The sequence below is a fragment of the Gorilla gorilla genome, chromosome 20 (assembly GCF_029281585.2).
Source record: "Gorilla gorilla gorilla isolate KB3781 chromosome 20, NHGRI_mGorGor1-v2.1_pri, whole genome shotgun sequence".
Classification (NCBI taxonomy): Eukaryota; Metazoa; Chordata; class Mammalia; order Primates; family Hominidae; genus Gorilla; species Gorilla gorilla.
In genome coordinates, this window is record NC_073244.2 from 15,754,150 (window position 1) to 15,765,352 (window position 11,203).

General features: G+C 43.4%; 1 protein-coding gene across 1 annotated transcript; it reads right to left on the reverse strand.

The window, feature by feature from the left end:
• Window positions 1-5,351: 5,351 nt before the first annotated feature.
• LOC101129788 (putative zinc finger protein 812) lies at window positions 5,352-10,472 on the reverse strand. Its single transcript, XM_055370923.1, is given in 6 exon segments — window positions 5,352-5,411; window positions 5,711-6,193; window positions 6,195-6,438; window positions 6,440-6,780; window positions 8,743-9,329; window positions 10,277-10,472. Coding segments are annotated over 6 exon segments (1,911 nt in total).
• Between the last annotated feature and the right edge of the window lie 731 nt (window positions 10,473-11,203).

Here is an 11,203-nt window from a genome sequence, read left to right on the forward strand (position 1 = left end):
CGAGGTCAAGAGATTGAGACTATCCTGGCCAACAGGGTGAAACCCTGTCTCTACTAAAAATACAAAAAATTATCTGGGCATGGTGGCAAGCGCCTATAATCCCAGCTACCTGGGAGGCTGAGGCAGGAGAATCGCTTGAACCCAGGAGGCAGAGGTTGCAGTGAGCTGAGATCACACCATTACACTCCAGCCTGGGCAAAAAGAGCGAAATTCCATCTCAAAAAAAAAAAAATTGCAAAAAAAAAAAAGAGGAAAAGACAGGAGACAAAGAGACAAAAAGTGAGTGAGCAGGTGAGGAGAGAGATTGAGAACTATGAGAGACAGCAACTAGTAGAAAAAGGAGGCAGGAGACTGCTTGGGTGCCACGGCACCCGCACCATCCTCTTGCCCCTGTCATTTGGATCCAATAGCTGACCCTTGATAGAGGAGAGCAGATCTCGCAGCAGCCTGAGCCTGGGCAGCCGTGCCTCCACCATCTCCCTACTCAGCAGCCTAAGTCCCAAGCTATATGTGATGCAACTCTCAGAGTCTATGGATGTGTAAAAATGTATACTCTGGCAAACAAGTTACAGATAGTTGCCTAATATATACATACATACATACATACATATATGTGTGTGTGTGTGTGTATATATATATATATATATATATATATATACACACACTAATAAGCAAACTCTAAGAAAGTCACCCCTTGGAGGAAGGGAGCCAGGATTAAGGCCATTCTAAAGTGTCCAAATTGATTACACAAAAATGGCCCCAAATTGGTTGCCTAAAGTACCTACTAGTAATGTAAATCACCTTACTCACTAGGTAGAGGCTATTCTCTTTTCAAGTGCAACAGCCAGTAATGTGGTTAAAGCATTAATTGAAAACATTATACCCAAGTTTAGATTAATAGAAAATATTGATTCAGATAATAAGACATTTCACTGCACATGCCGTTAAAAAATTAGCCCAAGTACTAAACATAACATAAAAATACCATACCCCCGGCACCCACCTTCATCAGGAAGAATATAAAAAAAACAAACTCTAAGAATTCACCTAACAGAATTAGTTTTAGAGATTCGGTTACCATAGACTAAATGCCTCCCCATTGCCTTGTTAAGAGTCAGGAATGCCCCTCGGAAAGATGTTGGCTTATCCCCTTATGAAATGGTATATGGGTTGCCTTATTTACACTCCACTGCTGACATTCCCACATTCAAAACAAACAAATAAAAAATCAGTTTTGCAAAAACTGTATACTTAGTCTACCTTCCACTTTCTCTTCCCTCAGAACTAAAGGCCTTTTAGCACAGGCACCACCCCTGGATTTCCCAGCACACCTGCATCAACCTGGAGATCATGTTTTCATTAAGAGCTAGAGGGAAGCAAAACTCGAACCAGCTTTGGGAAGGACCCTTCCTAGTGCTTCTAACCACCAAGACCACAGTTGAAACAGCAAAGAGGATGGACCCATCACACCCGGGTCAAAAAAGCACCACCCCCTCCAGAATCGTGGACAGTTATTCCAGGGCCAACTCCAAACAAGCTAAAGCTAAAACGGGTTTAATCCTCTTATGTTGCAACTCTTTCTTTTCCCCTTCTATTACTAGTACTCTCATCATTAATGTAACTAAGTCAAGTTCACCCCAAACTATTACTTTTAATGCTTGCCTTTTGATGCTCTGTGGAGATTTACCAAGCCAGAGGCAACACTCCACTTCAGAAAAGTATCTTTGTCCTTCCTAGCTCTCCTCAGACTAAAAATCTGTTAACTAGGATAAGTTAGTTTAAAAATAGTTTGACAAAGATTCCAGTATAAACTGGAATCTTGTCCTCCTAGGGCAGAGCTTCTCTGCCAAAGTTGGTTCAATGCTCTATAAAATACTAAAGAACAAGGATAGATTGCCCTAACTAGTACTTGCAGTTTCTTAAAACCATATATTTATTTTACTAAGGCACTTACCCCTCCCAATTGTCAGCTGAACCAACATAATCGAGTACAGATTACCATCTCTGCTCCCCAGAGTTCTTCCCCTTCATTAAGCTATGTCTATAGTATAAGAGCAGAAGTATCAGGGAAGGACGCTTTAGGATCCTTTAAAATGCACTTCATTGTTTCCCCACCTCCTGCACCCCCTCTCCAAAGTTCTCTGCTAATCAAATCTTTTCTCATTATATACCCAATGATAAAACCAAAGTAGCTGTTACAGAGGTTAAAAATTTAAAACAAACTGTAGCAATTAAACAGGGTATCAAGACACAAATGCTTGGCTGGAATGGATTAAATATTCTGTTCACATGCTAAACAAAAGCGACTGTTACGCTTGTGTGACAGGCAAGCCAGAGACCCAAATTGTCCCCTTTCCACTTGGGTGGTGCTCTCATGGACTGGGCATAAGCTGTATGGTAGCTGGGCATAAACAGTATGGTAGCTGTATGCTAGCCCCCTTCCAAAACCCCACAGCCTGGGGCGATGAGTCATGCCAAACTCTTTCACTGCTGTTCCCTGAGGTCAAGAGCCCTAAGGGTCAGCCCATGAGGGCCATCTGGCCTCCAGTCCCTAATATTAACTTCACCTCGTGCCTTTCACTGCAGGGGGAAAAGTTAGCATTCCTTGGAGACTTAACAGGGTGCAGTGAAACCAAGCCTTTTCAAGAGCTTACCAATCAGTCTGCCTTTGTTCATCCCCAAGCAGCTGTGTAGTGGTATTGCGAGGGACTATTGCTGGGTACTCTGCCAAGCCATTAGGGTGGCACCTATGCTCTAGGCTTTTTCCCCCTCTCATTTCATCAACCAAGAAACATAATGGCAAAACACCACAAAAACAAAAAATGCCCTTCGTGAGTCCTTTAATCCTCATGTTTATATAAATACTATGGAAGTTCCACAAAGAGTACCAAATAAATTTAAGGCCCATAATCAAATAGCTGCAGGATTTGAGCCTATATTGTTCTGGTAGTTGACTATAAATAAAAATGTAAGTTAAATGAATTACATCTATTACAACCAGCAACAATTTAATTATACCAAAAATGCTATTAAAAAAATAGGTCAACAATTAAGGCTCATCAGTCAAATGACTTAAGAAAATAAAATAGCATTAAATATAATACTAGCAAAAAAAAGAGGTAGAATTTGTGTCATAATTAAAACTCAATGTTGTACTTTTATCCCTAATAGCACTGCCACCAAGGAATCATAACAAAAGCACTACAAGACCTTACTACTTTGTCCAATAAGCTAGCTAAAATTTCTAAAATAAATAATCCCTTCACTAATTTATTGAAAAATGGTTTAGCAAGTTAAAAGGACTTATGTCCTAAATCCTCACTTCCCTTGCTATTATACTAAATGTGATCATTCTTGTTGAGTGTTGTATTATCCCTTGCACCCATAAGCTAATTCAGAGGCTTATAAAAACAGCTCTCATTAAAACCTTCCCCAATTCTCCCCCACCCTATTCAGACAAACTTTTCCTTCTAGATAATAATTTTTTAAAAATTTGACAAATTCAAACCACGTTAAATAAATTTAAACAAGGAAGTGTATAAATTCAAGAGGGGTCAAATTGTTAAAAACAAGTATTTCAAACAGTTCCTCTTCAAAGAGTTTCACTTTGTTACAAACAAGGTATTCTTCTCCATGAGGTCTTCACTTCCTTGTACTGTCTCTCCTGAAGTCTTATTTCCCTGGTCTAAATAATTCTTGCCTGCCAATCTATCAACCCCTCCTGCCCTGCTGTGCTCAGACATGCCCGCCAGGAAATCACCCCCTCCCTGCTGTAACAGCTTTACCTGCAGAAACCGTTCTTCCCTGCGCTCTTCTAATTAGCTAATTACATTTAGCTTAGACTGTGCGGCCGACGCCAACCAATAGAGGAATGAAACAGCAACTAAGGCCAACAGGGTTAGGGATTAAAAACCCTCTCCATTAAAAATGCTCTCCATTGTGTGATGTGCTCTCGCCATTGCTCCATCCACAAGATACACCCTTCTATAGAAGTCAATTTGCCTAGCTGAGAAAACTTATATTCAAATGCTATTTCTTTTATGGCACTAAAAATTTGCTCCAACAATAGATTTATGTGGTTTTAACCTCATTTATTTAAAATTAAATGGATTTGTAGGCCATTTGGTCTGTGGTATTTTGTTATGGTGGCCTGAGCTAAGGCAGATTTTGTACTGAGAAGTAGAGGTACTGCAATTAAAAACAAACAAAAAACTAAAAACGTGAAGCAGCTTTGAAACTGACAAATGAGTAGAAGCTCAAAAAGTTCTGATGTGAAAACTGGAAATAAGGTTGATAAGGGTGATTCTGGTGAGGTGTCACTGGGGAATGAGGAACATGCTATTGGAAAATGAAGAAAAGACAACCCTTGATATAAAGTGGTGAAGAACTTGGCAGAACTGTATTCTAGCATTTTGTGGAAGGTAGAGCTTCAGAGAGATAAAATTGAGTATTTATCACTAAGATCTGTAATTAAAGTGTTAAAGGACACAGGAAGCTTCATTCTTCCTGACTGCTTACAGGAAAATGCAAAAGAAAAGACTTGAATTGCAGAATAAATTGTTAAGGAAAAAGAAACCAGAACTTGGAGATTTGGAAAATTCTCAGCCTATTCATACTGCAAAAATTGGAAAACTTGTACTGAAGAGAATCCTCAAAGTGTGGCTGAACAATCATCTCATAAAGAGATCATGAGTGGGATTCATGGACTATATCAGCCATCTTAAGAGAAATGAGGAGAGAGACTGGATTATACTGGAAGAGACACTGCCACGTACATTGTGCCACCTAAAATGGACAGAGAGGGCAGAACAGAACAGGCAAGGCTGTCACACTTCTTAGATTTTACAAGAAGGGGTCACAGAAATAATCAGCTGTGAAAGTGCACTGGCAGTAAAAGATGGTTTCATTCCTGCCATGATCTGCAGGATCCCTGGGAACAGAGAAGACTCTTGGAGGAGCATCTTTTAACAACCCAACTCTGGGGCCTACATTATCTTGGCTTCTGGTAAATTTTGACATGAACGTGCCACTGGCAGCCACTAACCAACAGGGGCTGGGGTCAATCTGCATGATTTATCTCATACAGAACTTGTTAACGCTATGATCTTAGGAATCTAATCAGCAAGGTGAGGCAGCCTGCAGTACTGACCTCACCATCCATGATCCTTCTTCACAGATACCAAGACTCAGGCAACCATGAAGTTGTATTCAGAAGCTGTAGGTTTAATTTCAGACTCTTGGGATGGCATCTAAGGCCAGTCCATCAGCCATTACAACCCTCACAAGCATTTAGGACAAATCTGATAATCTTTTGGTGTCACTGCCAATAATTAAAGATGGCAACCGATGAGCTAAATGGTAACACTCATACCCTTATTTTCATAGGGTTTCTCCCCAGTGTGAATTCTTTTTTTTTGAAATGAAGTCTCACTCTGTTGTCCAGACTGGAGTGCAGTGGCTCAATCGATCTCGGCTCACTGCAACCTCTGCCTCCAAGGTTCAAGGGATTCTCCTGCCTCAGCGTCCTGAGTAGCTGGGACTACAGGTGCATGCCACCAGGCCTGGCAAATTTTTTGTACTTTTAGTAGAGATGGTGTTTCACCATGTTAGCCAGGATGGTCTCAGATCTCCTGACCTCATGATCCACCCACCTCGGCCTCCCAAAGTGCTGGAATTACAGGCATGAGCCACTGTGCCCAGCCATGATTTTATGTCTACCTAGGTGTGAGGAAACAATAAATGCTTTCCCATATTCTTTACATATGAAGGGTTTCTCTCCAGTATGAGTTTGCAGGTGAATATTAAGGGATGAGGAATATATAAATGCTTTCCCACATATCTTGCATACAAAGGGTTTTTCTCCACTATGAGTTTTCAAATGTTAAGTACGATGGGAAGAAGTAATGAAGGTTTTCCCACATTCAACATATTCATAAGGCTTCTCTCCCATCTGAATTATTGTATGTTGAGTAAGGCCTGAGGATCTAGTGAAGGCTTTTCCACATTTGTTACACTGATAGGGTTTCTCTCCACTGTGACTTCGTAAGTGTATAGCAAGGCCCGTGTACTGAGTGAAGGCTTTCCCACATTCCTTACATTCATAGGGTTTTACCCCAGTGTGAGTTCTTACATGTTCAGTAAGTTGAGTTGATCTAGTGAAGGCTTTCCCACAGTCTGTATATTTGTGTGGTTTTTACTCCAGTTGGAGTTTGAATGTGATCATTAACATATGAGGAATTTCTAAAGGAAATTCCACATTCTTTACAATCAAAGGGACTCTCCTCTTTATGAGTTTTCACATGTGCATAAAGTTGAGAAAAATTAGTGAAGGATTTCCCATATTTCTTAGTCTTTTTGAATTTCTTTCCAGTATGAACTGTTACACACTGCTTTAGGTGTGAGGAGGGTGTGATGGTTCTCCCACATTCCTGAAATTCAGAGTTTCTTACCAGCATGAATTCCCATGTGATTATCAAGGCTTGCAAAACACTTAAAGCCTTTTCCACATTTCTTACATTTGTACGGTTGTCTTGCATTGAGAACTTCAAGATGTTCAGCAAGCCCTGGAGTTAGGGTGAAGACTTTTTCACATAGATTAAATTTAGAAAGTTCCTGTCCAATAGAGGCTTCCTTGTGCACACTAAGGATGTCTTTTCCATAACAATTACCCTCAAAAGTGTTCCCTCCATTCTGAGCTCTCATGTGTGTCTTAAGGAAAAACAGCTCCCTGAAGACCTCTTCACAACTCTTACAGAGTTTCCATCAACTGTAGCTTCTTGTCTGCTGATGAGGGGATAAAGGATTTGAAACATTTTCCAACATATTAAGAGATTTCACCCATTTGAACACAGAAACATTATTTTGATGACAATTATTATTTTACTTTTCAATGATTAAATTTTTTTTGAGACAAAGTCTTGTTCTATCTTCCAGGCTGGAATGTAGTGGCACAATCTGGGCTAACTGAAACCTCCACCTCCCAGGCTCAAGCGACCCTCATGCCTCAGTCTCCCAAGTAGCTGGGAACACAGGTGCTGCTAATGCACCCGGCTAATCTGTACAAAGTCAGCCACAAACGCCGGCCCACGTTCTGAGCTGATTCATAAGGGCAGTCCAAACCCAGGAATAAGATCTCAGAGAAGCACACGGGTTACCTCGTAGACCTTTTCAGTTGATGTTGGATAAGCCTCCACCCACCCAGAGTAAGTACACACAAGAACCAGCAAATACTTGTTACCTCCACATTTTGGCATTTCTGTGAAATCAACCTGAAGATCCTCAAAAGGAGCCGTACATAAGCTTGCATGCTGGGTGGAACAGTGAGGCCTTGCCTCGCATTGTGCTGTCAGCAAGTAACGCACCATTGTGCTACTGCTTTGGAAGGGCTGGCAAGTGTGAGATGTAGAAGTACCGGCCTAACAGTTTTTCAAGTGACTCTTGACCTAGATGAGTGGTTTCGTGCATGGCCAATACGATTGTGGCTCCCATCAACTGCAGCACAGCTACCCTCCCATCTGGCAGTCTGTTCCATCCTCCTTTTATTACTTGCCCCCCTTCTGCGTGGAAGAAGTCTTTTTCTTCCTTAGAATAGGTAGGTACCAGGTCAGGTGTTTGAGGGAGTAAGGGGGCTGCTACCGATGCCCAGTAAGGGGTAGATGCTGCTTTCTGAGTTTCTGAATCAGCTGGAGAGTTTCCCAAGACCACTGAGGTGTAAGCTCACTGGTGTCCCCTGCAGTGCATGACTGCCACCTTCTGAGGTTTCCACACTGCCTCTAATAATTGTAGAATATCTTGTTGATATTCCCCCAGAGTTTAACAGGCCCTTTTCCTTATATAATGCTCCACGCACCATGCACTTGGAGGGTTAGAAAGGCATATCGAGAGTCAGTGTAGATGTTTATAGTCTTACCTTCACTGAGTTCTAGAGCCCGAGTTAAAGAATGAGCTCAGCCTTCTGGGCTGAAGCACCCTGTGGCAATGGTTTGGCTTCAATGACAGCATCCAAAGTTACCACCGCATATCCTGCACATCTTTCTCCTTGTGGGTTGATGAAGCTGCTCCCGTCCATGTATAAATCCCAGTCTACTGATGCCCATGGCTGGTCTCAAAGGTCAGGTCTGCTAGAATAAACTGAGTCCAACACCTCTACACAGTTATGCTTGACTAGGCTCTCTGATACTGGAAGCAGGGTGGCGGGACTTAGGGTGTTACAGATTTCAGTGGTTATGTGGGGATTTTCACATAGCAAGCTTTGGTACTTGGTTAATCTAGCATTTGTTAGCCAATGAAGTCCTTTGGTATTCATCAAGGTTACCACAGTATGGGGGACGTTTATATTCAGGTTTTGCCCAAGGGTTAGTTTATCTGCTTCTTGTGCTAACAGGGCTGTTGCTGCCAGGGCCCTTAGACATGGTGGCCAGCCTTTGGAAACCCCATCTAGTTGTTTTGAGAGATAGGCCACTGGCCTTGGCCAGGGCCTGACAGTCTGGGTTAAAACCCCAACTGCCATTTTTTCTCTTTCTGACACATAGAGTGTAAAGGGCTTTGTGAAATCTGGTAGTCCTAGGGCTGGAGCCGACATAAGTTTTTCCTTTAACTTACAAAAGGCTTGCTGTTGTAGACGCCCCTGTTCAAAAGACTCCTGGTCGCCCCCTTTGTAACCCTGTACAAAGGTTTGGCTAGTACTGCAAAGTTTGGAATTCATAATCTACAAAACCCCACAGCTCCTAGGAATTCCCTTACTTGCCTTCTGGTTTTAAGTTCTGGTAGGTTGCAGATGACCTGCTTTCTTTCTGACCCCAGGGTGTGCTCCCCTTTCCGAATAGTGAATCCCAGGTAGCGTACGTGCTGTCTGCAGATCTTAGCTTTCTTCTTGGACACCTTATATCCACAGTCTTCCAGGTGCCAAAGCAGGACATCCGTCCCTTTTGTGCACCCGACTGCTGTGGATTGTCCCAGCAGAACGTCGTCCACGTACAGGAGCAAGACGCGGCCTAGGTCTTCAGCAGGAAGCTTTTGCAGGTCTCGAGCCAGGGCCTCCCTGAAGATAGTAGGGGAGTTCTTGAACCCTTGGGGAAGCCAGGTCCATGTGTACTGAGTAGTGACACCTGACCCCAGATCTTCCCATTGAAAGACAAACAGCTTCTGGCTCTCAGGAGCTAGTCTGATGCTAAAGAAGGTGTCTTTTAAGTCCAGACAGGTAAACCAGCTGTCCTCAGCTGGCAGCAGCTCTAACAATGTGTAAGGGTTAGGAACTGTTGGTGCAGAGTCACTGTAGCTTGGTTGACCAAGCGCAAGTCCTGTGCTGGCCGGTAGTTCTTGGTCCCTGGCTTAGGGACAGGCAGCAGAGTGGTGTTCCATGGAGACTGGCAAGGAACTATAACTCCACAGGCTTTCACGCGCCTGAGATGAACCTGGATTCCTTCAAGAGCTTCTCTGGGAACCGGATACTGCTTTTGTCTAACTGGTTGGGCCCCAGGCTTAACTTCTATGAGTATGGGGGCTTGGTTGACTGCCAGTACCAGAGGATTATCTGCTGCCTATATTCGAGGCCATTGTTTAGCTAGAGCTGGTTTTATCTCTTGGCCTGGCTCGGTTAGAAAAAGTCTCCATTATTCTCCCTGGGGGACTGTAAGGGCTGTGATAACTCCTGTTCCTGGTAATTTTAGATGTAAAGAGCTCTGTTTTGTAAAGGAGCTGGTGGCTCTCAGCTTGCTAAGCAAGTCTCTTCCCAGCAAGAGCAAGGGACAGTCAGGCATGTACAAGAACTGGTGAACTATTTCATGTCCCCCCACCGAGGAGGTCTGTGGTAGACAGAAAGCCTGCTTAGTGGAAACTCCTGTTGCTCTGACTATATCAGTGGTTTTCTTGGATAACGGGGTGACCAGGGTGGTCACTACTGAATGTTCAGCACCAGTATCGACCAAAAACTTAATGTCCTTGCCCCCAATTGTAATCCTGACCGTGGGCTCCTTGGGGGCACTTGAGCCTGGTCGCCTTCATTCTGGTGGTCCTTCAGCCAGATTGAACAAAGCTCCCTCATCTTTATCTGAGATCTTTTGTTCCGAATCACCTTGCTTTTCCTTCAGTTAGGGACACTTATCTTTCCAATGTCCTATTTCCTTACAATAGGCTCATTGGTTATGTTGCAAGCATGGGCGATTAGACTGGCTATTCTTTCCGGAACCCCCCTTTCCCTCTCCTTTTGGGGGAATTCCCCTAATGGCCACGGCCAGTAAGTTGGTGTTTCGCTTGGCCTGGCGTTCACCTTCCTTACGGCTTTCTCTGCAGCTTGTTGCATCTCTGTTCACAAACACTTGATTGATTATTTCCAGTAACTGTGAGGTATTCATACCCACAAACCCAGCCTGTTTCTGCAATTTTCTCCTGGTATCTTCTGCGCTTTGACTAACTAAGGCCATGTTAATCATGCGCTGATTTTCAGGGCTATCTGGATCAAAAGGAGTGTACATACGGTAAGCCTCACACAGTCTTTCATAGAATTGCGCTGGACTCTCCTCTTTTCCTTGGATGACCTCAGAGACCTTATTTACATTTGTAGCCTTTTGAGCCCCTTTCTTTACACCTTCTATTAATGCCTCACAGTAGCCTCTCCATGTCTAGTCCCTTGTTCGGGTCCCATTGGGGGTCTCTTCCTGGCAGCTGAATTCTTATAGATTATTGGGGGTTTTGGTAATCTGCTGGGATGTACTCCTTTAGCCACTTAGTTGCTGCCTGGAGCACCGTTCGCTGTTTGTCTGTATTAAAGAGGTACATGAGTAGCTGGTGGCAATCAGCCCAAGTAGGATTATGAGTCTGCATAATAGTTTGGAGCAAGTCGATTAAAGCTTGAGGCTTTTTGGTGTAAGATGGAGTATTATTTCTCCAATTGAGGAGGTCAGCAGAGGTGAAAGGTTGACATACAAAGGCATGCCTTTCCACCACGTGTCCATCCTCATCTACCCCAGTATATCGCTGCTCTCTCAGGGGTGTTTGGATTCCAGTCTTGGGCTGTAAGCGAGCTGCCAAAGGAGGAGTTTCTCCCACAGCTTCACTTCCTCTTTTGTCCACTCTGGGTGGTCTAGGAGTGTGGCTATCTGGCAGAGGTATAGGTGCTGTGGGCTCAGGAGTGGGGAGCCCTTCCTCTTGATAAGGAGGGGATACTGCTGATACCAATTCCTGCCATGATTCTTCTGGTGTTGGG